Source organism: Suillus bovinus, assembly GCF_016758785.1.
Source record: "Suillus bovinus strain UH-Sbo-P2 chromosome Unknown EDB93scaffold_81, whole genome shotgun sequence".
Classification (NCBI taxonomy): domain Eukaryota; kingdom Fungi; phylum Basidiomycota; class Agaricomycetes; order Boletales; family Suillaceae; genus Suillus; species Suillus bovinus.
This window is the reverse complement of record NW_024542137.1, coordinates 44,842-68,583: the sequence shown is the minus strand read 5'-3', so window position 1 is coordinate 68,583 and position 23,742 is coordinate 44,842. Positions and strand designations below refer to the sequence as shown.

The 23,742-nt window shown below is 47.6% G+C and overlaps 12 protein-coding genes across 12 annotated transcripts; 6 read left to right on the top strand and 6 right to left on the bottom strand.

The window, feature by feature from the left end:
* Positions 1 to 245: 245 nt before the first annotated feature.
* On the top strand, positions 246 to 2,738 carry EDB93DRAFT_884297 (uncharacterized protein). Its single transcript, XM_041457812.1, has 4 exons — positions 246 to 657; positions 712 to 953; positions 1,007 to 1,960; positions 2,010 to 2,738. Exons 1-4 carry the CDS (start codon positions 603 to 605, stop codon positions 2,580 to 2,582), a joined length of 1,824 nt encoding a protein of 607 aa, XP_041303129.1. The 5' UTR covers positions 246 to 602; the 3' UTR covers positions 2,583 to 2,738.
* Positions 2,739 to 2,802: 64 nt separating this feature from the next.
* On the bottom strand, positions 2,803 to 4,168 carry EDB93DRAFT_884284 (cell cycle checkpoint). Its single transcript, XM_041457811.1, has 7 exons — positions 4,100 to 4,168; positions 3,937 to 4,051; positions 3,542 to 3,884; positions 3,319 to 3,493; positions 3,114 to 3,266; positions 2,921 to 3,061; positions 2,803 to 2,867 (listed from the first exon to the last, which is right to left on the bottom strand). Exons 1-6 carry the CDS (start codon positions 4,140 to 4,142, stop codon positions 2,952 to 2,954), a joined length of 939 nt encoding a protein of 312 aa, XP_041303128.1. The 5' UTR covers positions 4,143 to 4,168; the 3' UTR covers positions 2,803 to 2,867; positions 2,921 to 2,951.
* Positions 4,169 to 4,345: 177 nt separating this feature from the next.
* EDB93DRAFT_1254862 (beta-tubulin 2) lies at positions 4,346 to 6,806 on the top strand (the record flags this gene model as incomplete). Its single annotated transcript, XM_041453694.1, has 22 exons — positions 4,346 to 4,372; positions 4,429 to 4,437; positions 4,500 to 4,568; positions 4,647 to 4,682; positions 4,736 to 4,831; positions 4,881 to 4,968; positions 5,027 to 5,038; positions 5,094 to 5,239; positions 5,291 to 5,341; positions 5,394 to 5,414; positions 5,465 to 5,541; positions 5,590 to 5,650; positions 5,702 to 5,763; positions 5,815 to 5,857; positions 5,909 to 5,997; positions 6,045 to 6,092; positions 6,149 to 6,200; positions 6,252 to 6,257; positions 6,305 to 6,351; positions 6,399 to 6,626; positions 6,683 to 6,698; positions 6,753 to 6,806. 22 exons carry the CDS (start codon positions 4,346 to 4,348, stop codon positions 6,804 to 6,806), a joined length of 1,338 nt encoding a protein of 445 aa, XP_041303127.1.
* Positions 6,807 to 6,955: 149 nt separating this feature from the next.
* On the top strand, positions 6,956 to 9,333 carry EDB93DRAFT_1308405 (uncharacterized protein). The gene is made up of 11 exons (XM_041454778.1): positions 6,956 to 7,570; positions 7,619 to 7,787; positions 7,846 to 7,882; positions 7,938 to 8,009; positions 8,080 to 8,135; positions 8,186 to 8,328; positions 8,380 to 8,420; positions 8,473 to 8,615; positions 8,669 to 8,823; positions 8,875 to 8,926; positions 8,985 to 9,333. Exons 1-11 carry the CDS (start codon positions 7,412 to 7,414, stop codon positions 9,185 to 9,187), a joined length of 1,230 nt encoding a protein of 409 aa, XP_041303126.1. The 5' UTR covers positions 6,956 to 7,411; the 3' UTR covers positions 9,188 to 9,333.
* Positions 9,145 to 10,565, bottom strand: EDB93DRAFT_884233 (uncharacterized protein). The gene has a single exon (XM_041457810.1). The coding sequence runs from the start codon at positions 10,338 to 10,340 to the stop codon at positions 9,333 to 9,335; it is 1,008 nt and encodes a 335-aa protein (XP_041303125.1). The 5' UTR covers positions 10,341 to 10,565; the 3' UTR covers positions 9,145 to 9,332.
* Positions 10,500 to 11,320, bottom strand: EDB93DRAFT_1254859 (cyanate lyase C-terminal domain-containing protein; the record flags this gene model as incomplete). Its single annotated transcript, XM_041453693.1, has 7 exons — positions 10,500 to 10,530; positions 10,590 to 10,681; positions 10,732 to 10,749; positions 10,805 to 10,990; positions 11,041 to 11,114; positions 11,172 to 11,250; positions 11,306 to 11,320. 7 exons carry the CDS (start codon positions 11,318 to 11,320, stop codon positions 10,500 to 10,502), a joined length of 495 nt encoding a protein of 164 aa, XP_041303124.1.
* Positions 11,321 to 11,632: 312 nt separating this feature from the next.
* Positions 11,633 to 12,662, bottom strand: EDB93DRAFT_884087 (ACN9-domain-containing protein). Its single transcript, XM_041457809.1, has 4 exons — positions 12,370 to 12,662; positions 12,236 to 12,315; positions 12,039 to 12,181; positions 11,633 to 11,981 (listed from the first exon to the last, which is right to left on the bottom strand). The coding sequence occupies exons 1-4, from the start codon at positions 12,459 to 12,461 to the stop codon at positions 11,877 to 11,879; spliced, it is 420 nt and encodes a 139-aa protein (XP_041303123.1). The 5' UTR covers positions 12,462 to 12,662; the 3' UTR covers positions 11,633 to 11,876.
* A 601-nt stretch (positions 12,663 to 13,263) lies between these two features.
* On the bottom strand, positions 13,264 to 13,812 carry EDB93DRAFT_1062050 (uncharacterized protein; the record flags this gene model as incomplete). The annotated part of the gene is made up of 2 exons (XM_041444846.1): positions 13,264 to 13,454; positions 13,503 to 13,812. Coding segments are annotated over 2 exons (501 nt in total), but the record flags the coding sequence as incomplete, so codon positions are not given.
* Positions 13,813 to 13,926: 114 nt separating this feature from the next.
* On the top strand, positions 13,927 to 15,975 carry EDB93DRAFT_883569 (uncharacterized protein). Its single transcript, XM_041457807.1, has 5 exons — positions 13,927 to 14,157; positions 14,213 to 14,649; positions 14,701 to 14,917; positions 14,971 to 15,842; positions 15,904 to 15,975. Exons 1-4 carry the CDS (start codon positions 14,068 to 14,070, stop codon positions 15,646 to 15,648), a joined length of 1,422 nt encoding a protein of 473 aa, XP_041303121.1. The 5' UTR covers positions 13,927 to 14,067; the 3' UTR covers positions 15,649 to 15,842; positions 15,904 to 15,975.
* Positions 15,976 to 16,261: 286 nt separating this feature from the next.
* On the top strand, positions 16,262 to 17,447 carry EDB93DRAFT_1308399 (uncharacterized protein; the record flags this gene model as incomplete). The annotated part of the gene is made up of 5 exons (XM_041454777.1): positions 16,262 to 16,371; positions 16,423 to 16,445; positions 16,505 to 16,626; positions 16,683 to 16,797; positions 16,844 to 17,447. The coding sequence occupies 5 exons, from the start codon at positions 16,262 to 16,264 to the stop codon at positions 17,425 to 17,427; spliced, it is 954 nt and encodes a 317-aa protein (XP_041303120.1). The 3' UTR covers positions 17,428 to 17,447.
* Positions 17,448 to 18,092: 645 nt separating this feature from the next.
* EDB93DRAFT_1339953 (CHAT domain-containing protein) lies at positions 18,093 to 20,538 on the bottom strand. Its single transcript, XM_041455437.1, has 3 exons — positions 19,713 to 20,538; positions 18,556 to 19,609; positions 18,093 to 18,504 (listed from the first exon to the last, which is right to left on the bottom strand). The coding sequence occupies exons 1-2, from the start codon at positions 20,188 to 20,190 to the stop codon at positions 18,564 to 18,566; spliced, it is 1,524 nt and encodes a 507-aa protein (XP_041303119.1). The 5' UTR covers positions 20,191 to 20,538; the 3' UTR covers positions 18,093 to 18,504; positions 18,556 to 18,563.
* A 2,859-nt stretch (positions 20,539 to 23,397) lies between these two features.
* On the top strand, positions 23,398 to 23,688 carry EDB93DRAFT_1039871 (uncharacterized protein; the record flags this gene model as incomplete). Its single annotated transcript, XM_041444539.1, has 1 exon — positions 23,398 to 23,688. A coding segment is annotated over one exon (291 nt), but the record flags the coding sequence as incomplete, so codon positions are not given.
* Between the last annotated feature and the right edge of the window lie 54 nt (positions 23,689 to 23,742).

Here is a 23,742-nt window from a genome sequence, read left to right as displayed (position 1 = left end):
TTTCGACACTAATCATCAAGAGATGACATTGAGACGGCACTTCCTAATTGCATTCGGTTACAGATCATCGTATAATGTGAAAGAGACGATTCTGAACGATGAAATCTTTGTTCACTCACCTTCATAATCGATAGCGTTTATTTAGGAGCAGTAAAAAGTTGAAAGGCACTTAAGGTTTCAATTCAAGCTCCGATCTAATAAAAGGGAAAAGCATTTGTCGCCTAACCGCTTTCTCACGACCACAGCCGAGCGTCTCAGGGGATAAGCTGTTAGCAACTGCTAGCAAGAAACTCACCATTAACTAGCTAGAAAGACTACCATTCATCAGTGGTGAGCTCTACGTCTTTTATCATCAAAGATTCATACTCTATTGTAAAAGATTTATTCTCTATTTTCTTACGTTTTTCTCATTTTTAACTACATTTTTGAGCCACTCAATTGACGATCTCCTTGTCGAGATTACTGTTTTATCTTGGATAACTACTTTCTGGCATGTCGTATATTCGGCCTTTGTTCCAGGGGCATCCTCTTTGCAACCTTTTATCTTCAATTTATGCTTCCTTCATGTCTCGACGGTGCTCACATATCTCCAGAAATTCTCCATGGAGAACACCATAGCGAACATGCCAGTGGAATCAGCTTCTGCCATTGTGCAGGGTACAATTTTTATCATTTCCTTATTTTATTCTTTGCTAACCCCTTGACATGCAGCTGTAGACCCTAATGAGCCTCCCCCGAAGCGCAAACCTGGACGGCCCAAAGGAAGTGGGAAGAAACAACCTCCTGATCCCGCCATCATTAGCGAAAAGATTAAGCGTCCGGTAGGCCGCCCTCGTAAAGATGGTTTACCTGCCGGATCTGTCGGCGCTCGGAAAGCAAACCAGCAGCGACGGTCGAGTGTAAAGCTGAGTGCGGATACACCACAGCTTCCGCCTGGTGTACCATTCCCTGGGGTGCGTGTTCCAGTTTGTTCAAGGTCTCCGAAGCACTGATTGTTTGTCCATAGGCATATTATCCACAGCACCCCGGCATCCCACCTCCATGGCAAGGATTCACCCCTCAAGCCCCACAAACAACGCCTCCCATTACGAATGGCAATACAGTCCCCAACGCTCAGCATCCTTCCATCGACCCTAACCTTGGTCGTGATGAATGGGCGGAACTTTCATGTACAAAGCCCAATGTGCTCATGCAGGCCCTTTTGGGAGCTATTGCCGCACCTAATCCCATCGCCAGCGGCGGACCTACTGTTGAAGAAGCTTTCAGGTCCCATCTCGCTTCACTCATGCCATCTCAAAACCAGAACAAAGATGCGCATCCCATTCCTTCTCTTTATTCGGTCCTTAGGACATTGTGGCTTCCTTCATCGCCATCTTATCTATCATTGATTGCGCCTCGGACGACTGCCCGAGTCACGCACTCCGAGCATCGCTTCTTGTATTGGGATCCGTTACCTCTCGTTCTTGCTGGTATCCATTGTACCGTGTGCGGGAGTACTCTCCAAAACCGAGGTCGCATCCGAAGTGGCCCAGTAAAAGTTTATGACCTTGACAAACCCTTCTTCATCATCGGATGCGAGTACGCATGTAAAAGTGTATCGTGTATCGCTAGCACGACTCCTGAAGGACGCAAATTCGCCAGCACGGACGCATCTGTCATGCAGGGACTTCCCGTGAGGTTAAGAGAAGAGTTTCCAGCGCGATTGTTACAGGGTGACGCCGATCTGGGCCCTGGAAGCAATGTTTGGAATTGGCATGCTGTCGGTGTCTCCAAAACGCTTTGGAACATGGTGAAAGCCTGTCTAAAAGTTGGGATGTCGAAGGAAAACATTCTTAATATCATCAACGCTGTCCAAAACCCACCTGCTGACGAGAAGAGGGACCAAGATCAGGAATATGATGTCGACGATGGTAGTGTTGGTGCTGATATATTTCGTCGAGAAATCGACAACAATAACCAAGTATGCACCTACCTGCCTTCTACCTCTTATCTGCTAATGGCGCAAGCAGGACGCTATAGGCGAATTTAGCGATGCATGGAAGGCAGACTCTAGTGCTCCAGAACCTGGCCCATCAACCCAGATCCACCCCACTATGCCTCAACCCTCATCGTCTACTCTTGGTAGTGTTACACCTGACCATCCTACTGCATCAGTGTCCACGTCTGTACAACCGCAGCCGCAACCTCAACCTCAGGCACAGGCACAAGCTCCGCCGCAGGTACAACAATTTGCTTTCGGACAGCCAGGCCCGTATGTATCGTATGCCTATCCCGGGTACTCATATTACCCCCAGCACCCCCAAAGTCAAAGTGCTCCACCCCCACCAGTTTCTCAGTCGCATACACCAAGTGAGCAAAATGGACTTAAACGTGCGTATGGTTATGGAGAGACCAATGAAGTTGCGATCCTAGAGCCCTCGCAGAAGCGAACTCGACACTGCTGCAAGTGCGGTTCGCAGGACTGCAAGGGCAAAGGTGGACGCACTTTTTGTATGAATGCATGTCAGGATTGTGGGAAGATAGATTGCAAGGGCCGGAACAGCAGGCGTCCGGACAAGGTGTGCTCGGAAGCGTGGAATTAAGTGTAGGATTGTATTGTGCTGGTATTGCGAGGACAAGAAATACAATACAAAACCACCTCTTGCCTACTCTTGGAAACGTAATGTTCTGTATTATTCAGATTACATGCTACGTGCCATTGTGTTAGTTTCTTCATCTGATTTTGATATTCTCTCTGTAGCCTTTGCCCTCGCCTGAAATATATTATTGTTCCGGAAAATCGTCGGAGCTGGTGGTAAGGTAGTTATATTAAGTGAGTTAAAGTGGACAGAGATTTACCCCCCTAAAACACGTTATCATCTGGTAAGCTACAAGTATAACATTTGAGGTTATCAATGCAGACATTTGCTGACACGCTCACCATGATGGAAGGAAGGAATTATCTTTTAAAATTACTCGTCGCCATCGATGACGGTTGGAATATAGTACGTGAGGACGCCTCCTGCGTCAGCTATCTCGCCGATGTAGACGTACAAGATAGCACAGTGATTGTGACATAAACCTGTATGAACGAAAAGATTAGTGAGACGGAACGCCTAAATGGGAATACGTACACAAGATGGTGGTGGCGGATACAACATGACTGTTCAAAAACTTGAGGAAGCTCCGGATGGAGACAAGCACGCAAAACATTTTGTCAGGATCGGGCTTATTTAGTGAGATGTCTTCTGCATCATCGTTTTCATCGTTCTGGGCTATGTCGTTGGCTGAGGGGTAGTTATAAAAGATGTCATTAGCAGAGCAGACTGCGTTACTTACCCATTGATGGATTACCGCATTTGACCCACTGTGTCTCGAGTTTTACGGTGTCGGTATTGATACATAATTGAAGGATACCACTGTTGTTCGCGCGCAGTGCAAGAACGTCTGAGAGCGGACGTAGCCTCTCCACTATGGTACGAATTTTTAGTAGAGGGGGGAGTAAGACATGAACCTGATGTGTATTAGCTTTCACGGTAAGCATAATGAAACGATCACCTACCTCTGGGTCTGGGCACCGTGGTTCGTGGAGTTTATCGCTTTCAGCTGGTCGTATCACGTCTATACGTACGTCGTGCGCAACCCGGACTTTGCGTCCTGTCCTAGATATCCCGTACATCTCGAAGCTCAACACGGCCTGCTCGTTTTTCTTAGCAAGCTTCATGACGACTTCATCAGCGTCGTACGAAGGAAGGATAGCAGCCGCTACAGAGGACGACGATGCTGATGAAGAAGACGATCGAAGAGCTGATAACAGTGCTTCTGTAGACAGTGTCAAGGTTATTGCATTATCTGCATTGGATTGAATTCGGTATGATGTGAACATGGTGTCGACCTTCACGACGCTATCCGTGAATATAAGATGCATACAGTATAAAGACACAGAATTCAGCTTACGACCAAACTTGAATTCCACCTTCGTTCGCATCATCGTTGCAAATGACGTGCATCTCGGTTTCGGTGAACTTCATGATACATGTTTTCTGTAATTTTTCCACCGCTTGTATAAGACCTAAAGGAAATTTAAAAAGACGAAGCACCTATCCACATAATTACTGACGATAGAAAATTGGGGCATTCTCTATGGTAGCTCTGAAACGCATAATGGACGTTGGTGGCGGAACGCGCGACGCGTAAATGGGACACGGTCACATGGGGTGCTCTATATTATTGGAAGTACGTTCGGCAATCCCCGAACGTGACCCCTCGAACCATCTAGTATTAGCACCCGTTTCGGGTCCTTATTACTCAGTGTGGCCCTGGGTCGAGGGCCACCTTGGTCATCGATTCTTTTCGTCTTTCCATCATGTCGCGGGAAATTGTAAACATTCAAGTAAGTTTATAATTATCGCTCCGCCGTTGTTCTGACCTCTCATTCTATCGATATAGGCTGGGCAGGTGAGTCATCGTGCATGCACGTAGCCTGGGATCAGGGTTGTTCATGAAAAACAACCTCACAGGCAGGAAACCAAGTTGGAGAGGCCTTTTGGAGGATGCTCTTAGCGGAGCATGGCCTCGACGATGCTGGGGTGAGCCGCTCTTTTGAAGTTCAGGACTCAGTCCACGTAGGCTCGATGTCAGCTGACATGGCGACGTCATACACCTAGATGTACAAAGGCAATGATCCTCAACAGATTGCACGAGTTCGTCATCATTAAATTGCTCGTCGCCTATCTCTGATCTCTGTTGCTCACAGGCAGGCGTATACTTTACACAAGTGGACTCTAGCGGACCTACCAAGTACGTTCCGCGAAGTGTTCAGGTGGATCTCGAATCCGGGGTCTGCAATCGCGTCAGTTTGATTGAATTCAGTTTTTATACGACGTTCTGATTTTTAGTAGCTTCGTTCGGGGCCGCTGGGTCAGCTATTTCGTCCAGATACGTACTTCACTAGCGACTCAGGGGCTGGAAATAACTGGGCGAAAGGATGTAAGCCTCGTATTGCTTTGTACTTCATGATCTGATGGTATGCCGTAACGATGCTTAGATTACACCGAAGGTGCGGAGATATCGCCATTATCCCCTTCCTCAGGCCTGATGAGTCCGAAACGCAGGGGCCGAATTGATTGACGGCATCTTGGATATTGTTCGAAGACAGTGCGAGGCTACAGAGGCATTGCAAGGATTCCAGATGATCCACTCACTCGGAGGTGGTACTGGCGCTGGTCTGGGTTCTTTGCTTCTGTCCAAGCTGCGGGAGGTCAGCCTTGGTATCACTACCTGGCCTGCGTGTATACTGATTTATGAATAGGAATATCCTGATCGAATGCTTTCTACGTTCTCGATTCTGCCTGCACCCAATGTCAGTGGTTGACATCTCCCAGGTGAGACTAATAACTGATGTTGACTTGCAGGTCTCTGAGACTGTTGTTGAAGTAAGATATGACTCTCATTTTCGGGCTGATTTGTCGCTGACCAGCATCAGCCATATAATTCTCTTCTTTCTATACATCAACTGGTCGATAATTGCGATCTTACTATTTGTATCGACAACGAGGCCTTGTGAGAATTTCGCGATCTGTTTACCAAGCCACCTCCTGATGAAATCAGGTATGACATAGCCGTCCGCACTCTTAAAATCAAAAGTCCTGGATACAAAGATCTGAACCAAGTGAGCCTCAATACCTTTACATTGTGTTCTATCATTTAATTTCTATTGTAGCTCATAGCCAAGGTCATGTGTGGTGTCAGCACGAGTCTAAGGTTTCCTGGTCAGCTCAACGGGTAAGCAATCCCTGATCCATGGGTGTTTAGTCCTTCCAACAATTTTCTTAGTGACCTTCGAAAGCTTGGGATGAACCTTGTTCCCTTCCCTCGGGTGAGTTTTTTTTTGAAATACTTCTCCACTTTGTCTGATTCCATACTTTAGCTACATTTTCTGATGCCGAGTTTCGCTCCATTCTACGATCCAAAAGCTCGAACTTTCCAGAGACTCTCTGTATCAGAACTCACCTCATCGTGAGTACACAACTATTGGTCTTCGATCTTCACTTATTGTGCCACAGGCTGTTTGACAAAAAGAATCTCCTGGTTGCTTCGGATCCTCGATTTGGGTATGTCCTATGACGCACAAGTAGAAACGGCTGACTAATATTATTCGGAATCCTAGTCGATACCTGACTGCTGCTTGCATCTTCCGAGGCAAGGTGTCATCACATGAGGTACGTCCATCGTACATGTTTGTGAATGTGACATCTGATTCTTTTTCGTAGGCAGAGGTACGGTGTAGTATTGTCATGAAATCGCACTACTAATGCTTGTGCAGAACTCTGTTATGCAACTGCAACGCAAGAATTCGAATCTATTTGTGGAGTACACAAAAGTCCTGGTCTGGTAGAGGCTTCACTAACACATTTCAGGTGGATCCCGGATAACGTTTCCGTTTCGCTTTGCTCTGTGCCCCCCGTGGGTCAACCTCAGGCAGCGGTAGCCCTTGCAAATTCAACGTGTATGCAGGAACTCTTCAAGCGTAACCTTGACCAGTTTGCTCTTATGTTCAAGCGCCGCGCATTCTTGCACTGGTACACTGGGGAGGGCATGGATGTGATGGAGTTCACAGAGGCGGAGAGCAACACTCAGGATCTGATGTGCGTATACATCTATACCATCGTACATAACTGACTGTTGTACCTTCTAAATACAGATCAGAGTATCAACAGGTAATATTGCTTGTTTCTTGCGATAAGACAGATTGACTGATTTTATATCCACAGTATCAGGAAGCTACAGTAGAAGAGGAAGAAGCTGACATCGAGGGCGAGCAATAATATAGGCTGAAAACCGCCACTTGGGTTTTCTTTCCTTTCGTTGTCATCCTACATATTTTCAGCATAGATCCACTTGTGCAGCCTATTTATATCTCTGCACAGAGATCCTTTTCGGACCGGATTGTTTTCCATGAATAGTTTCTATGAATTACGACTGCTTATGAGTCCTGATGCTTGTTTCTGCAGCTCTATCCATCGGAGCTTCGAGTGGCGGATTTGGTACGTTTTCAGTTATCGTGAGCGTCTAAACTTTTGAGTGCTCGTCCTTCAGATGTTATTATCAGAACCGCGATATCCTAGCATGCTAAGGATGTCACAATGTTCTGGGTGCGACGTTCTACGTACATGTCCAACTTCCTGTCATTTCGCTACTTATCATACACAGCAATATCTCACCGACGGGTGATGGATGATTCACAGCGTCGTTGCTCATACAACCATCATCTTGTATTCGATCAGCGCTCGATGTTAGTGTGTGGTATTATTAGCATCATACCGCCTTTGAACACCGGTGATATCGGAAACAGCCCGTATGATATTGTCGAACAGGTTATAAGAGCGACCTGGGGGCTTCACGTCTATAATTGTAAGATATTCTTTCAGCGATGGTTTCGACGATAAATTGGCTCGAGCGCTTGGCTGACCTCGAGCGCAAAATTGTGGCAGCGACTCCCGACTATGAGAGGTGCTTGACTCAGTCTTGGAATGATCTTCTCCAGGAACTCGACGAGCGCACAACAGAAATTACCGACGAGGGCTCTAATGTGGGTCATCTCCAATATCTCAGTTATGAGTCACTAATCGTTCCGTAGTACATTCCTCAAGTCCATTTTCAGTATCTAGACACGCTGGTCCCTGAGCAGCTCGATGATATCCGACGCAAGGGCTGTATTGTCATTCATGGTGTTGTTGAGGAGAGTGAAGCTACCAGCTGGAAGACTGCTTTGGACGATTTTATCGAAGCTAATCCTCACGTCGAAGGTAGGCCTTTGGTCCATAATCGATGGCTCTTCATTTCACTCACAACTGAACCTTGCAGGTTTTCCAGAGCAAGACAAGCAATTCCTCTTCCTTTAGTCAGAAGTAGTTCCTGATCACCTAGTATTCATGGATACTGATTCCACTTGCCAGCTGGACCCAATCACAAGTACAAGCACGCGCCCACCCTAACGTTCTTGAAGTTTCCGCTTGGCTTAATAACCTGTACCGTACAAAGACCGACAAGAAAATGGAAGGCGTTGATCTCGACGTTCCGTTGGTATACGCAGATCAGGTTCCGCATCCGTCGCCCTGATGTGCGATGGAATTTTGACCCCCCTCACGTTGATGGTATGCCCGCCTTTCTTGCAAAAAACAAAGGGTTTTGATGCGCATTTTAGGTGGTTCCATCGAGCGCTGGGAAGATGACAACTTCCGCAGGTATTTCGCAGACATATTAAGTGGTAATTGGCGCCAGCACGACCCCTATGAACTTGAGGGCCGTCTCAATGTCCATGCATCTATGTGCGGGAAACCTGGACAAGTATGTTGTGACAGTGCTATTGTATGCACGACTCACCCTTGTTTCTCGTAGGCAACTATGTTCCGGACCTTCCAGGGTTGGTTAGCTATGACGTCAGAGCTTTCTTTAATCGGGCTTGAATACGAAGGCTGATATCGATTCCAGCCAGACCGCTCCTACCCAAAGCACTTTGAAAGTATTCCCCGATGTGCCCTTGTCAAATGCGTACATCATCCTCCGCCCATTCTTCCGACCAACTGTCCCCCTCGACTCCAAGGACATACTTGATCCGAAGAACTGGGTGTTCGGTCTGTGTACAACGCCTTGGTCTTTCCAGTATTCTCCTGATTGGTAATTCTAGATATATCCACTCCTGATTTTCCTGGCATTCAGCCTCGTGACGGCGGCTGGGTCGGCCTACAACCCACCCCAGAATTACATCCTCATCTCAGGCTTGATGATACAATGACCTCTGTTCCCAAATTTAACCCTGGTGACATGATATTCTGGCATTGTGTGCGTCATGCGCCCACTTTTATTAATCATTCTTGTTAATTGACCGTACAGGATGCCGTTCATTCTATCGAACAGGAGTGCACCAGTTCATATGACTCTGCTCGTGAGTCTGATTCAATAAGCTCTGTATGAATGTTCAAATTCCAGCGGTCGATGTCCAGTCATGTACATCCCAGCTGTTCCGCAGACCCCTCAAAATACGGACTACCTCAAGAGGCAGGCTGAGAGCTTCCTTGCTGGTACTAACCCGCCTGACTTCGCGAGTGACGGGACGGGTCTGCCATACGTTGGACTTGGCGTTGATGCAGATATCGTTCAGCCTATCAGCCGAATCGCGATGGGTCTCCCTGTCGCTATCATATAGTGACATGTTATGCGCTCTATTCTGCAAATATTGTTTATTTACATATACGTGAACAGGTCGTTATCATCGACATGTATATGTACTTTATCATCTAGCTTTACGTGCAGGTTGTTCGATGGTACTGTATAAACTATCCAGATTAGTGCTAGATAGAAGGAAAGTATGGGTTCCAGCCTCCACCTCCACCCCCACCAAGTATCAGGGGACTTTGAGGCACTGTTTCAGGTGGTGCGAAGCCCATGAGGGGAGGGAACGTCCAGAGTGGTGACAATCGTTCGGTCGGCGAACGAAGCACAGATGAGGGTTTCTTAGCCACTCCACTCAGACCCTCACACGGGATGACGCTGGGAGGCAGGCACTCCATAGGGGATGGTGTACCAGGAAGCTCTATGGGGCGAAGGTAGACCTTTGGTGGCTCACACGGATTGGAAGTCTGCAGTGGGCGGTGCAGAGGTGAGTCTTTCATGTTGTGTCCAGAGGAGGACTTCATGGTTGGCATTGTGCAGGCGCGAGGGATGGGCTTCGAAAGATAGACTGACGGTAGAGTTAGGCCAAGTCCAGCAGGCGGCTTCGATTGTGTCATAGTGGTGAGCTCGTAATCCGGAATAGCACGTGTATTAGAAATAGTATCAAGACGAGCGAGCGAACGTTTGTTGATAGTATTTGAGTTAGGAGTGACGGCTTTGGTGGTGACACTGAATGAGTGGAGAATGGAAGCAGCTCGTTTGCGTTGTTTTGTGTCCACTCGTAAGAACTTGGGTCTTGCCTTCTGGGGGCTTGAAGGAACTTTGATATTCGACCCGCGAATATCACCATCTGAATCATATCCCACATCCTCCTCGACAATAGCGGGGTTTATAGGAGAACGGAACATTGAATCCTTAGGAGTGACGTCGCTGAGCGCGTGCGAGACCTGCTCGCGAGCTTTGGACAGCTTTGCAGATGCGGCAGCAATAAAATCTTTAGTCTTCTGGGATGATGTTTGCAGATTTGGAGATCCTGGGGGGCTGTTCGAAACTTCCGTGTGTAAGCTGGAAGCATCAGAACCGTGATAGAAGAAGGATGAACTAGATCTAGAAGACGAAAAGGAGGTTGAAGAAAGGCTGTGCGTCCGAGAAGAGCTTTCAGAAGATGAAGATGAGCTGGACATCATGGTTCTTTGTAGTAGATATGGTTAGGTGGCATTCGACCACATAGGCGACTTATTCATCATATCCTGGTCTGAATCGAAATATCTGGCAGAAACTATTGCATCAGGATTCCTTGGTATTTTTTGTAATTATAATACAATAGATTGACGATTACGAAGGTTCTACCATTTTGCGTAAGGCAGGAACTTGCCACTGTAACGGGAGATGATCAGATGAGGACTTGAGCAGAAATATTGGACAGGGCAACTCACTCGAAGGTCAAAACAACACGGTCACCCTTCGGGTCCGGCTTCTTGTCAACGTGAACTTTGCAGTCGATCATGGACATGATACCATCTCCAAACTGCAGAAACCAGGTTAACATATTGGCAAGTCGAATTTCAAATTTCTCACCTTCTCATGAACAACAGCCTGATTTTGATCGCTTTATGAGATCGTGTCATGGATGATATCAAACACGACGAACCTTGATGGCATGACCATACACGAGGACACTCTCGTATAGACGATAGAGTACAGGATCGGTGGGGGGCATAGGTCCGAGGCCACCACGGTTAGGCCACCAATGGGATCCAAGCTCACTTTGGACGCTAGCAATTGGAAGGTCCAGGACATTTGCAACAGCTGTGAGCTCCTCAGGAGTCATTTTGGCCTATGGGAATACGTCAACAATCATGACCCAATCTAAGTGTGCAGACGAACCTGTCCATAGAAAGCTGCAGCTACCCAGATCTCATCTCTTCCGACTGCCTTAGAAATAGCTTCAAAGGATAATCCTATATAGCGTGTTAGAAAATCCATAACTCGGTATCGCGCCCGCACCCATGCCTCACCTTTCTTCGCTTTAGCCTCGAAGAGTGCTGCCACAATCGGGGGCAGGTCTGCATAAGGCAGGTTGTTCGATGAAACAGTCTTCCTAGCTACTCAGTCAAGCTGTCACGATGAAAATCAAGAAAGAGATACTGACAGCAGCTTGCGACATTATGGATGAGTGAGTTGAGGGTGAAATATCAATGATGAGAACCAAGTATTGATTGTATATGGATCTCATTTATATCTATGCGTGCACGTGACTCCACGATGGTGGGAAAGGAGTTGGGGGCCCCCTTGATGGCGAACTCACGGAAGCACGAGGCAGTACAATTGCAAATGGATGAATTTTCTCGTCTCGGACCGGATTGGTTCGGAGACCTCAAGATAAAAATTCCCAGTTACTCCATTTGTATTTCTCAGACCTCCGAGTCGTGTCAAAGGCGGAACGGCTAGGATTTCGCGGAACTAAGTGGAGTAGAGTAAGCACACGAAGGACATGACATGGATGACTGAAGGTGTCACGTCTTGGTTCCGAATGCAGCCTTGGCGGAACGTGTAGAACTTCACGGAACCAAGCGGAAGGGTATATTGTAAACGGGTCATGGTGACGATTTCATTCCTTGGTCTAGGTTCGGCCGTGTCGGAAGGCGCAGGGGCTTCACGGAACAAAGCGGAAGGGTATATGCGCGCGAAGGACAGGTTATGGATAACAGCCACTGAGTATGTTATTTCTTAATCTCAGTCTGGTCCTGTTCATCGTTCACTGGTTTCCATATCTCTTTAGTCGCGTGCATGAACTCGTACAACTGTCCAAGTTGTTCTGCAGACATCTGAATACATGTTAATACCAGGAAACGAAGTCCATAGATGAGCAGAATCATAAAAACCTTTTCGTATACTGTGGGATCTAGTTTTTTGAAACTTCTCGAGTCCGAGGGATCTTGAGGTAGCTCATCCAAGTACATCTTCCACTGTGTCAGGAATCCCATGATGTGTACTGGATTGGTAATCTCTCTATGCCTTCTAAACTCTTTAAGAGCAACGGCGTAAGCTGATGATATGCCACTACTGGTGGAATACATACCAGCTTTGACATAGTCATCACCCAATGAACGCATTTCAATTGGGAGTCTCCTGTGCGCCCTGAGTAATCTGCGGTATAGGCTAAAATAAGAATTGAGTTACTCGCCGTCGCCAAAACATCACAGACAGACATACGGAATTGGCGGGTATAGTGCAACGCTCGCCTGGCGCAGGTCCAAATTCTTCGTGGTCGCAGACTCTGCGAGGCGAATGAAAGTAGAGTACATCGTGTAGTTCCTTTGATTTGCTTTCGGTCGTTGGTTTCGTTCGGTGACTTCCTGGTAGTGCTTCCAAAAGTTATGAAGGACAGTAGGCAGGGAAAAGTTTTGAACCCCCAGTGATTGTATAAAGGTGCAAGGAGTGACTAGACCGACCTCAAGTCACGGTGGAGGCCAATTCTTGTCAGACACTAAATTACTGCACCAAAACCAGATTCAAGAGATTTGTTTTGATCACGTGATTATTCAAGAGAGACCACTGGAAATCATATAGTAACTATGCAAGCATGTATACTACACGAACAAACCCTTCGAGAACCTTGACACCGACGTCTGTAATAATGCGGTCGTGGGCATCCAAGAGAGACCGAAAGTACGGGCTTCACATCGTACATTGTACATTTTTGATGCTCTATCGGGGCTCGATGCCCATCAAGTTCAATTCCATGTCGCTGAACTTCTGACTCAGAGCATGTCCGTATGACTCTATGACGCGGCGTGAGATAAGTAATGCCAGTGGTCCTGCTTCTGCAATGGGTTCATCCGGCAATGGATAGCTATCGTGTCGTGTCGTTGCTTGAACACACCTAGTTCGGGAATCAACATGCCTTATGATGAAGGCAATAAAACATCCTGGCGGCAAATCTTGATACAGTGAAAAATCTTAGAATTGTCACCGCAAAAATTAGAGTACAACTTACTAGTACTCCACCCAAGAATTGAACTACACATCTTCTCCGAATGAGAGCGGTCCTTTCCGTGTTTTCTTCGGCTTTTTCTTCGATGCTTTCTTGAAGCCGTCATCGCTGCCATCCGAATCTCCGACAACCTTTCGCTTGAGCTTGTTGGATCGTTGGGCCTTCGTGCCTGAAGAGGAAAACGACAGGGTGACAGCAGCCTCTTTTTGTTTCTTCCTCGAAGAATTCACGTCTGATTTCGTGTCATCTTTGGCATCGTTTTCAACTTTCTTGTTGGGATCAGGGAGTGGTGGCAATCCTTTCTCTAAGCGATTGTCAGAGAAAGCAAAAAGTTCTGTAGGTTGATATGCACCTTTCCGCCTCTCATTCTCTGCTTCCCTCTCTGTAAGATGTTTGCCTTCTTTCAGCACAACCACTTGAGGTCTTTCATCAATGTCGTCTTCGTCTGCACTTCCAGGATCATCATCGGGTCGTTCGGGTATCGCAGTACGAACAGGTATTGGTGGACGTCCCGAACCATCATCATAGTATTGTGGCTCATCCTCATCTTCGTCCCTTATGCCTTGAACTTTATTCTGAAATTTTTGCAAGAATGCAGGAACATGGGATTGGTAATGTAAACGAGAGGATAGTTGTTGTCGGGTGGGTTCCTTGGCAGACATAACACTTGTACTTAGCCCATAAGCGCTTCTGAGAGTGCATACCATGGCAGAACTTGTTTGCACGTATATAGCTTTGATTATGAGTATGTGTGCATATGTATGTTTTGCCCCTTGAGAATGATCAATGATACGCGACTTTTAACGATCTCAAAATCAAATCATAAGCAGATGCTGGGACTCACAGGAACCTACAGGTGTACCACGAGGCAATAGGATCTCTCAATTGTATGTTCAATCGCAAAGGTCACCACTAACATGCGCCTTTCCCTCGACTCTCTTGATGATGATACTCTCCTTGGCGTCTTTGCTGTACTCACAGTTCCAGATGTTCTCAGCCTGAGACAAGTAAGTTTATTCCGGCTCAACCGAGGTTTTTGCTCACTCTTTCCCGCAATGTTAGACATGTCGTAGACTGCTAGTCTTCTCAAGTCAGCAGATTGTATGGCAGAATATTGCTTCTTCTCAGATATTGCAGCAGGGAATACCCTTCTCTAAGAAACCACTCTCGAGTTTCTCTGTTCGCGATCTGGAGGACAGAGTACGCCGTGCCTACCATCTGGGGAAAGCTTGGAAAGCTCCTTCAATTACATTTCGCGCGTCTGGCTTCACAGCGAGCAGGGGAGGCCCTATTCAAGACATCCACTTCATTCCTGGCTATGATCGGAGATGGCTCATCACAGTCTCTCAGGGTATCTGGTCGATGATCATACTCTGGGATCGCCGTAGTTTGACACGAGTCACTTCCTGGTCCCCTGAAAAGGCTGTCTTTTCTGCTCTAACAGTGAACACGTCCGAAGATTCCGAAGCTGCTCTCGCAGTGTCACTGCACAGATACGAGTCTGTATTGTCTTACTGACCACACTCGACAGTTCACTAAAACATTTATAGCTCTGTTGTAGTTGAGATATTAGCTATCACATCTACAGCGCCAGACTCTCTGCCAGGGTTTGAATGTATTGCCCGACTCGACACGTTGCGCCAACCAATCGCTATGTGTGGGTCCTTAGTGGCATTGGCAGACGATGAAGCTGAGACAATAATATGGGACTGGAAAACCAAGGAGTACGCGGTTTTGCAAAGTCCTGTCGAAACGGACCTTTGGCGGGTACGTCGTCCTGTCAGTTGTCAGCCTCGTTTTCATCATTATGAGATATGTAGAACCAATGCACTCAAATCGTCTTTGCATACAAAACCATCCTTGTTGTTAGAGCTCGTTCAGTTCATGCGTTCGCGGAGCCAAAACTAGTACCACATCCCAACACATGTGTCCATCATCCTTATGCCCAGAGCACGTTTGGCTGGGTGGATGGTATCTTCGTCTCTGTTCCACCATCTTCGCCCGAAGACCCTACAAGAATGAAGGGACAGCCTCTGTCAATTCTTTTACGCACGAAGAATAATGACCCGTGGTCATCTACATTCAAGATTCAACTCTGGACTTTGAGCCCAATGAATGAAACTACTGTCGATGGCCCACACTACAATTTTCCTCCTTCTATGACTACAGAAATTGTCACCCCACGTCGAGGTGCCCTGCGATGCACCGACATGGTGCTTGGTCCATATGGGACTGCAGTCTGGGTGCAACCAGAAGATTACTCAGTTGCAGGCCTAATCTCTCCGAACATTCATCTGCAAAATATACCTGTGCCACGGTCTCACGAAACACTTGTCGTCGCTGCCTTCCCTGGGTTGTTCAATACTCAAGGTGAAGCGCAGGTCAAGTCATCGTGGAAAAATCGTGGTGAGAATTGGACATGTCTTGATTACGACGAGGAAAGAGGCTGCGTTGCACTAGGCTCGGCCGCTGGTGCTGTCACTATCCTAGATATTTAAAATTCAGTCCATGTTAGTTCGTGGTTCTAAATGTTTGAGGCATGCAACCAGTAATCTGTATGCTCCCGATGGACATGCTAAATTCCTGTCATACCAATTCGCAGCTCAAAATCCTTGACAGATGCCAAGCAAACATAACGTCAGGAGCAGCAATCGTATAGAAGTACTGTACATAACTTCCTAATTCCATGGAGGTAAGTGATTTCGTTTCGAGGTTGTCGTTCATAGCTCAGCAAGTTCTCGTTCAAATCAAAGGGCCGTCCTCAGCGAGTGCTCCACGCATAAAATCACTCTAGTATAAGCGCAAAAGGACATTTGTAAGTTGATATCAACAGATGCTGTACACATCGGCTATTGTAGCAAAGGCCTCGGCTTGTTTGATATCAAAAATATAACATAATGTCTTGCCGCCGCCATCAGTGTCGATTTCTGTGTTAGGTGTGGTCAGGTCTTCGCTTATCTGTTGACATGCGAGTAAATCCACGGTCCAGGGAAAGTCTCAAAAAGCCCAATTGCAGTAACAGTTTGCAATCAGTATATCGTTTTTTTTTTCGTTGCGTTCGTTTCTGGTAGTACCAATCAGGAAACCAGTATGAAGTCAATCTCTACAAGCATGTCGCCGACACCTAGAGTTCATTCCCTGGAAGGATTCAGTATGATTGCTCCTGGGATATATCTTCGGGATAGCCGTGAACAAGGCCAGGGCTCGGACACATCGCCAAAGTAAGTCTGGTGTGAGTTGCTTGACAAGACAGCTCATCAGGCGTTCCACAGTGTCATTTTGATATTCGCATGGAGTAGGCCATTATTCGTCTCATCCCTGTTGAAGTCCTGGTCTAACGTGTTGCGTCTATAGTGGGTGCACAGCTTAGGTATTTGCGGAATTATACCAACACATATACCAAGTTATATCCAAACGCGTCTCAAATCGTTGTTCGGTCCAACCCCGACACGTTCTGGAGTAAAATTAGTACTATAGTGAGCACATCGCGTCGATTGCTCACTGATGACTTGTCGCCTCACACGATTAAAAGCAACGACGTCTCGTGCCTGTTATTGAAGCCTTGGAGGCACTGCATTGCTTGCCATCTTCTAAATCTTCCTCTGCACAAAAGCGTCCCCGAATACTAACACACGTATTTTCCAATGGTGGGTTCGCCCAGGCTGAAATTAGAACGAGCTGATTCTTCACCAGGAGGTTCCCTGCAACTGACATGTCTTGGCCACATGCTGCAGCAGAAATATGGTTCTGTATTCGCCCAACGGTCATTGACGAGCGCATTGATCCTTGACTCATGCCCAACAATTGTTGACTTGAATACAGTCAAAATCGTGTTCAGCGCCATGGTCCAGAACCCGATTATCAGACCCATCATACTCACCTTCATATCCACGGTGTACTTTATCCGCCATTGCCTATCTCTGCTGTTTGGTAAGCGAATGACGTTGGTTTCAAACATCCACATCGACATGCGAAATCCCCGCGTTCTGCCATGGATGGGCCTCCACACTCCGCGTCTCTACCTTTTCTCGCGCAAGGATAAATCGAGTCCGTGGCAAGAAGTCATGCACCATGCCAAGACAGCAAAGGAGCTCGGAATGGATGTTCGGTGCGAGCTATTTGAAGAGAGCGACCATGTGTCACACATGCGGATTGAACCAGAGAGGTATTGGTCTTCGGTACAAGAGGTTTGGGCGGTCGCAATATCCAAGGAGAAACGCGAACAGATAATATCGCAAACTCCGCCAGATCAGCAGTATTATCGCAGCTTCCTTTAGCAGTTTTTGGCTTAGTTGCGGTGAAACTCAACACCGGCATTAAGTCCTGTCCGAGAGTTTCCAACGATGCAAGGCAGGACGATATTCGATTATTATGCATGTAGATCTAGCAGTGCTCGGGCTTCTGATAATATCAGGGGCGTGATGTCTGTAGTACCAGGTAACCATTGCAAATAACTCGATCAATGTGTGGAGTAACACTCGGACCACCGTCTGCTCAACGTTGCAACACCGGAAATTGAAGGGCGCGACAAAACAAATCGAACTATTGGAAACTATAGACATTTAACAGCGTAAACGTCACAATGATGCATGACTGACCACTAACAGACATCCTGCCTATCACTGGGCCTTCCACTAGGTGACCGACTCTATGGCGAAAGTGACGTGCACGAGGAGGTAGTTGAAGTGTTCAAATGAGAGTTTCGTCAATCCAAATGAATTTGGTTTGCTAGACTCATCAATGAATTGGCCATCTTGACACTGAAGCCAAGTGTGCAGCGCAGTGCAGGGACTCCATCATTGCTGGAGACTCCAGCAGACACTCCGATACTGGTAGATATACATAAGGTTGGAGTCACTCTTTTAGTCGGAGTTGAAAGACAGCATCTATTTCGAAAAGAGAACGAACGACTAGTACATGTTTTCATTCGTTTATGATATATCTATCATACTGCCAGGTTCAAGGTCATTGGTATAAATATCGCATTTCGGTGCTGCATAATGGGTGGGAGTAAATTCAACGCCCTCATGCAATTCAGACACTTGACTATCACGTCCATAGCAAATTGTGTTTTGCCACATGAGGTGTCATGTGTCGTGCAACTTACCCGTAATTCATCAGCCTGAGCGGATCTTAGGGGCGATAACATCTGGCGCAACTCTGGCCCCAAGGCAACAAACTGGAAAATACAAATTGGGTATACATTTTCAGATCAGTTAGCTTCGGCGAGGCAACAAAGTGGAAAATAAAAATTGAAGTCAAACTTAGGTGTACATATTCTGTAGGTATACAGTCTCAAAGTCTGCAATATCGAACTCCTTGGCAATTCACACGTTCGTGGCTATGACTGGATGCTACATGCAAAGTCGTCAGGATGTTTTAATCAACAAGGTGGGAGGACGCACGGAATCGATCATATGCCAATATGCACGAACACTATGCGCTGGTCCAAGGGCATTGTGATGTTCTCGTCACTCGCCAATGACTGGACCGCTCGGTGCAGCGCCCAGGCAGCTCGTTTGGAATTCATTGGACCATCTCCGCATAAGTTTTTGTAGAATGCCTTGACTAAGTGCTGCACCGTACTATCGGTGACCTTCCACATTGTCCCCACTACGCTATTAACCCCGGCAAATTGCAGGCCAGCCGCTAGGTGTATCACTTCGTCGGGCGTATGAAAGTTACCGACTGCGGTCTCACAGGCTGAAAGAAACGCAAATTCATGCCGAGACAGATCCATTTGCGTGATATCGAGGAGCGAAAGCGGCTGGTCGCGCATAAGAAAGGCTGATTTGAAGGGTTCGTCAACTTTCTGTGTCCCGTGACATGCGAGATGGAGCCAAGTATTGTCCCGCAACGCACACAATGCTCTCAATCTCGTGGCATCCACGCTGGTAACCTTGAAGAAGGAAACAGTAGGGGGAGGGGGCAAAAGTCCCCGCACCAACTCCAGCTCAGGCTCCACAGCATCCAAAGTGAATGAGGCACCGGCTGGGAAATCCTGACCAATCGCCACGAAGGGCACCTCCAAGGACCTCTCATGACTTCTGCGAGCCTTGATCAGCGCGGTGAGCGATGGAGTGTATGAAGAGATATACTGCTGCGAAAGGGACTTTCCCTTTGCCCTGTACTCGCCAGCAGCATGTAATGGCAAGAAATTGAAGAGAGACGTTGGGCACCACCATATTCGGGAACCTGGTCGTGCGATTCCACCCAGACTTTCGACCACCGGGCCGACCACATCGTTCCACAACTCTCTCAAAGCTTTTATCAGCGCTGTTTGGTTCCCTTTAGGACCAGCCTCTTTTTCAACTGCCTCTCGGACTGCTAGTACTAATTTGACGAGTTTCTGCCAATCGGTAGGGAGTTGAATGCTAGTCGGAGGTTGCTTGTGCGGGATGATAATGGCGTGGCACGACGCCTCGCTTGCGATGAGCACGATAACAGGCCCATCACGAGCTGCATCTTGAAGGTCAGAGAATAAGGGGGGAGAGTAGGAAGCGGGAGAAGCTTTCGATCTTCCGGATCTCTTCTACAGCTCTATTCCACTCCGCCACTAGACGTCTGTACCGGGTTTCCTCTGCTTCTCTATCGACTCTCGAGTTTCCTTCCGAATAGTTCGCAGGAGGTTTGTCGAGGAGAGAGCTGAGGTCTCTGAATCTCTTCATCAGGACTACTCCATGATCGCCGTGAGTCTGAAGGCCGTCAAGAGGGGTGCGGAGTCGTGTCATCTGGGTCCAGATGATAGTCCTGCCTTGTTCCAACAACTCGATAGCGCGACACACATCACCACTACGAAGAGCACAGCATGCAGCATCAACGGCAAGTGTACTTGGGAATTCCTTCATAATATTGTGACGAGACGATACTGAAGATGTTGTAGACATATAAGCGTCCAGAAGTTGCATGGAAGTTGCATATGCCGCCAGTTCAGTGGGATGTGAATGTTGAGAAGCTTCATCAACCCAACGCAGGCTTGTTCGCAGGCGGGATAGCAAGCCTCCAGGGACGATATTTGCTGCTGCCTTGAAATGATACATGGCAGCATTCAGACTATCAGTGCTTCACCTGCGATAGTATCGCCAAGGCTTGAACGATGGAACGACAAACAAACGCTAGCCAGCGAACTATGGACTAGTAATTGACAAGGATCATGTTGCATCATCAGAGCCAATGCACAGCATAGGTTCTCTCGTGACTCTTCGAGGTCTTCTCTATTGCCTCGGTGCTGAAAGCGGGAGGAGAGTTGAATCGCGAGGCTATTTAATGACATGGACCGATCTATGTGACCGACCGGGCGCAAGGCCAGCGCTTCCCTGTGAAGTGCGATAGCCTGATTCAAGTCTTCGTCGTTGCCTCGGTGCTCAAAGCGGGAGGAGAGTTGAGTCGCGAGGTTATTTAATGACCCGTACCGATCTGTGTGACCGACCGGGCACAAGGCCAGCGCTTCCCTGTGAAGTGCGATAGCCTGATCCAAGTCTTCGTCGTTGCCTCGGTGCTCAAAGCGGGAGGAGAGTTGATTTGCGAGATTATTTAATGACCCGGGCCGATCTGTGTGACCGACCGGGCGCAAGGCCAGCGCTTCCCTGTGAAGTGCGATAGCCTGATCCAAGTCTTTAGCGTTGCCTCGGTGCTCAAAGCGGGAGGAGAGTTGATTCGCGAGGTTATTTAATGACGTAGACCGACCTGTGTGACCGACCGGGCACAAGGCCAGCTCTTCCGTCTGAAGCGCGATAGCCTGATCCAAGTCTTTGCCATTGCCTCGACGCTCGAAGCGAATTTGCAGCATCAGAGCCAGATCACATAGCAATTGCCCTTGGTAAGCATGTCCGGTATTGTAGTATCCCAGTGCATCATAATGAAGGGATATCACTTCATCTAAGGCACCGGGTTCATCTCTCTCCAAACATCGCTGTGCTCGATGAAAAAGCTGATTTGGCGATAACGGAAGTATGGGTGCGGCAGGCCGCTCCTGCTGAAGATCATTTGCATCCATGCTTCCAACAGAATGCAGAGCGGATGTTTCTATTGCAATCAAAGCTGCTCTGTAAATGTGGCTGTTGGCGTGACAGACATCAAGCACTTCGCTCAGTAACTCTTCAGCTGTGTCGGCATCTGTTTGAGATTCCCGCCTTGTGAAGCGAGAGAGCAGAGAAATGGCAAGATGGAGTTGGGTGGTGGATCGGTCTGGATGACCAGTGGGATACAAATCAAGTGCGTCTTGAAAAAGTGAGATAGGTATGTCGAGGTCGAGGTATCTTCCGTTAGCTTGCCAACTAACGAACTTCACGGTAGCTAGATTGAACATTGCTGCAGGGCGGTAGGGATGATCCACAGGGCAGAGATCTGAGGCGCGTTGGAAGTGATTTATGGATTGGTCGAGATCACTGTCATTCTGCGTCCTGCGGTATCGTGCGAGAAGACGATGTCCGGCATCCGTCCTTTGAGCTAACGCATCCATATCGCGAGATGTAAGCTACAGATTACAGCGATCAGCATCAGAATCCCAGACTACATTGATCACTCACGGTAGTAAGGGGACAAAGAATTCCGCTGTCGTTTTGGTCAGAAAACCGCTGCTCCACCACCATGAACAGTGAAGTACAAGCGGATACGACTTCTTCCTGCTTCGGTTGAAATATTATGGCTGTGACACTCGTTAGCATCTGTCAGGCGTTATTTGCAATGGACAATACTGACGATGAGACCTTTCGCTGCGATCCAGTAATTCTCCAACAGAGATCTCGAATGTGCGGAGGAGTTCTCCGTAACAGAGCATGAGACCCAATTCAAATGATGCATACACGCTGACCCGAGCTTTAGAAGATGGCTCGCACGGCCTCGAGTCTTTCTCAATACCTGCAAGACAGACGGGGTTGAAGACCACTTACAGAAAAATCCGCTCGTGCCATTCGACGACAGCTTGATCCACGTGTGCAGATTTATTGCTTGTCCGATATTCAGCGCCGTCAACCTTGACTACCACATGGAAGCCAGCGGGAATCCGTCGGAGACCAAGAGCGAGATCAGTTGCGCGAATGGCTTGAGGGAAACCGTCAATACGAGCTGGATAAAGATAGATGATACATACAAGTAATGACGACTTGTTGCACTCCACTGAGGTGTATCTCTCCCGAGTCCTGTGTGTGTTCTGAGTGGCTTGGCTCCTCACCCATGACTGGAAGGGCATCATCGAGTGGATCCGAAACGGAATCTATCATGGGAAATCATGGGCACCACGTGCTGAGTGAAGGTAGATGACGCATACTGTTGATGGCGACTTGTATCATTTCATTGGTCACCAGGTTTGTCTCTCCTGAATCCTGGGGTTGTTGTGGTTGGCCCGGCTCCTCACCTAAGGCTTGGAGGCTATGATTGAGCGGGTCTGGCACGGAGTCTGTCACGAAACAAAACAAGAAACAAATGACAAAATGAAGTGCCGCCAGGAGTGCTTTTGGAAAATCGTCGGTACGTAGTAAATGAAGATAGGTGTGACACATACTATTGACGACAACTTGTAGCGCTTCACTGATCATAAGGTTTCTATGTCCTGTGTCCTGGGGGTGTTCTGGGTGACTGAGGCCCTCTTCCAAGGCTGAAGAGGAGTCATTGAAATGGCCAGGAACGGATCCTGACATGTGGCCAAAGGATGGATTTCAACTAACACTTGAGAATAAGATGCTCGCAGGATATCGCGCCACGCATAACCTGTGAATCGTTTACGGTGGGCGTCAGAATTATGCAACCGAAGCATGTTGTAGCCTGTATGGTGCGATATTGATTAAAGCACCCGCCGTAGTAGAGAATATGTTGCACGAGAAGGAACGTACGTCTATGACTGTGCATTTTGCTGCAAGGAGTACATGTGCATCAAGGATATTTGAGTAAGTCGATGCGGCCGGATCAACCCTAACAATTATTATGCAATAGAAGCTCAGGCCGCACTGCCAGCGTCGTGAGGTTGATCGTGCAGACAAGGGTCAGTTGACTACGTCTGATACCTACCTGAATAACTTGGCCTTGTCGATTGCCGCTTCAATCACCAAAGCACATATGTATAATGACCTCAATGAGGCAATCTCTTTGCATGAAGAAGTGCTATGTCTGCGCCCTGCTAGGCACAAATATCATGATACCCTATCGAACAACCTAGGTTCCTTCCGCGCCTATTTCAATGCGGTAATGTGAACGACTTCATGAGAGCCATCAGCCTCCTGCGCGAGGCACTGACGTTGCGCCTGCCTCATAATCGGTATCACGCGCTCAACAACCTTGCCACCGCTCTCAACACCAGATATAACACATCAAAAGCCAGCAAGGATCTCAACGAGACCATCAACCTGTACCGGGAATCACTTCAGCTATGGCAGCAAGGTCATCCCGATAATCATACAACTCTTCTCAATTTGCGTTCAGCGTTCTGTTCTCGTTTCATGCAAATTGAGAAGAATAAAGATGTTGAGGTGGTCATTCGATTGTGCCAAAAGTCGCTGAAGGTTTTGCCTTCACTGCACTCAAACAGAAAATTTCAGCTACTTGTGGTTACAGCAATCCTATTTGTCTCGTTACAAGGTGGAACGCAAGTTTGCTAA

Excerpts from the sequence above, each read along its gene's own strand:
- EDB93DRAFT_884297 (XM_041457812.1), top strand. The coding sequence starts at position 603 with ATGGAGAACACCATAGCGAACATGCCAGTGGAATCAGCTTCTGCCATT. Across the intron at positions 658-711 it reads AGCTTCTGCCATTGTGCAGG|CTGTAGACCCTAATGAGCCT; the intron begins GTACAATTTTTA and ends CTTGACATGCAG. Across the intron at positions 954-1,006 it reads CTGGTGTACCATTCCCTGGG|GCATATTATCCACAGCACCC; the intron begins GTGCGTGTTCCA and ends GTTTGTCCATAG.
- EDB93DRAFT_1308405 (XM_041454778.1), top strand. The coding sequence starts at position 7,412 with ATGGTTTCGACGATAAATTGGCTCGAGCGCTTGGCTGACCTCGAGCGC. Across the intron at positions 8,010-8,079 it reads TCCGCTTGGCTTAATAACCT|GTTCCGCATCCGTCGCCCTG; the intron begins GTACCGTACAAA and ends TACGCAGATCAG. Across the intron at positions 8,824-8,874 it reads ACATGATATTCTGGCATTGT|GATGCCGTTCATTCTATCGA; the intron begins GTGCGTCATGCG and ends TTGACCGTACAG.
- EDB93DRAFT_884087 (XM_041457809.1), bottom strand. The coding sequence starts at position 12,461 with ATGTACTCTACTTTCATTCGCCTCGCAGAGTCTGCGACCACGAAGAAT. Across the intron at positions 12,182-12,235 it reads TGATGACTATGTCAAAGCTG|AGTTTAGAAGGCATAGAGAG; the intron begins GTATGTATTCCA and ends TTGCTCTTAAAG. Across the intron at positions 11,982-12,038 it reads ATCCCACAGTATACGAAAAG|ATGTCTGCAGAACAACTTGG; the intron begins GTTTTTATGATT and ends ACATGTATTCAG.
- EDB93DRAFT_883569 (XM_041457807.1), top strand. The coding sequence starts at position 14,068 with ATGCGCCTTTCCCTCGACTCTCTTGATGATGATACTCTCCTTGGCGTC. Across the intron at positions 14,158-14,212 it reads ATGTTCTCAGCCTGAGACAA|ACATGTCGTAGACTGCTAGT; the intron begins GTAAGTTTATTC and ends CCGCAATGTTAG. Across the intron at positions 14,650-14,700 it reads GTGTCACTGCACAGATACGA|CTCTGTTGTAGTTGAGATAT; the intron begins GTCTGTATTGTC and ends AAACATTTATAG.
- EDB93DRAFT_884284 (XM_041457811.1), bottom strand. The coding sequence starts at position 4,142 with ATGCGTTTCAGAGCTACCATAGAGAATGCCCCAATTTTCTATC. Across the intron at positions 4,052-4,099 it reads GAATGCCCCAATTTTCTATC|GTCTTATACAAGCGGTGGAA; the intron begins GTCAGTAATTAT and ends AATTTCCTTTAG. Across the intron at positions 3,494-3,541 it reads CACGGTGCCCAGACCCAGAG|GTTCATGTCTTACTCCCCCC; the intron begins GTAGGTGATCGT and ends AATACACATCAG.
- EDB93DRAFT_1339953 (XM_041455437.1), bottom strand. The coding sequence starts at position 20,190 with ATGTATCATTTCAAGGCAGCAGCAAATATCGTCCCTGGAGGCTTGCTA. Across the intron at positions 19,610-19,712 it reads AGAGGAAACCCGGTACAGAC|CTCGTGATGGGCCTGTTATC; the intron begins GTCTAGTGGCGG and ends TTCAAGATGCAG.
- EDB93DRAFT_884233 (XM_041457810.1), bottom strand. The coding sequence starts at position 10,340 with ATGATGTCCAGCTCATCTTCATCTTCTGAAAGCTCTTCTCGGACGCAC.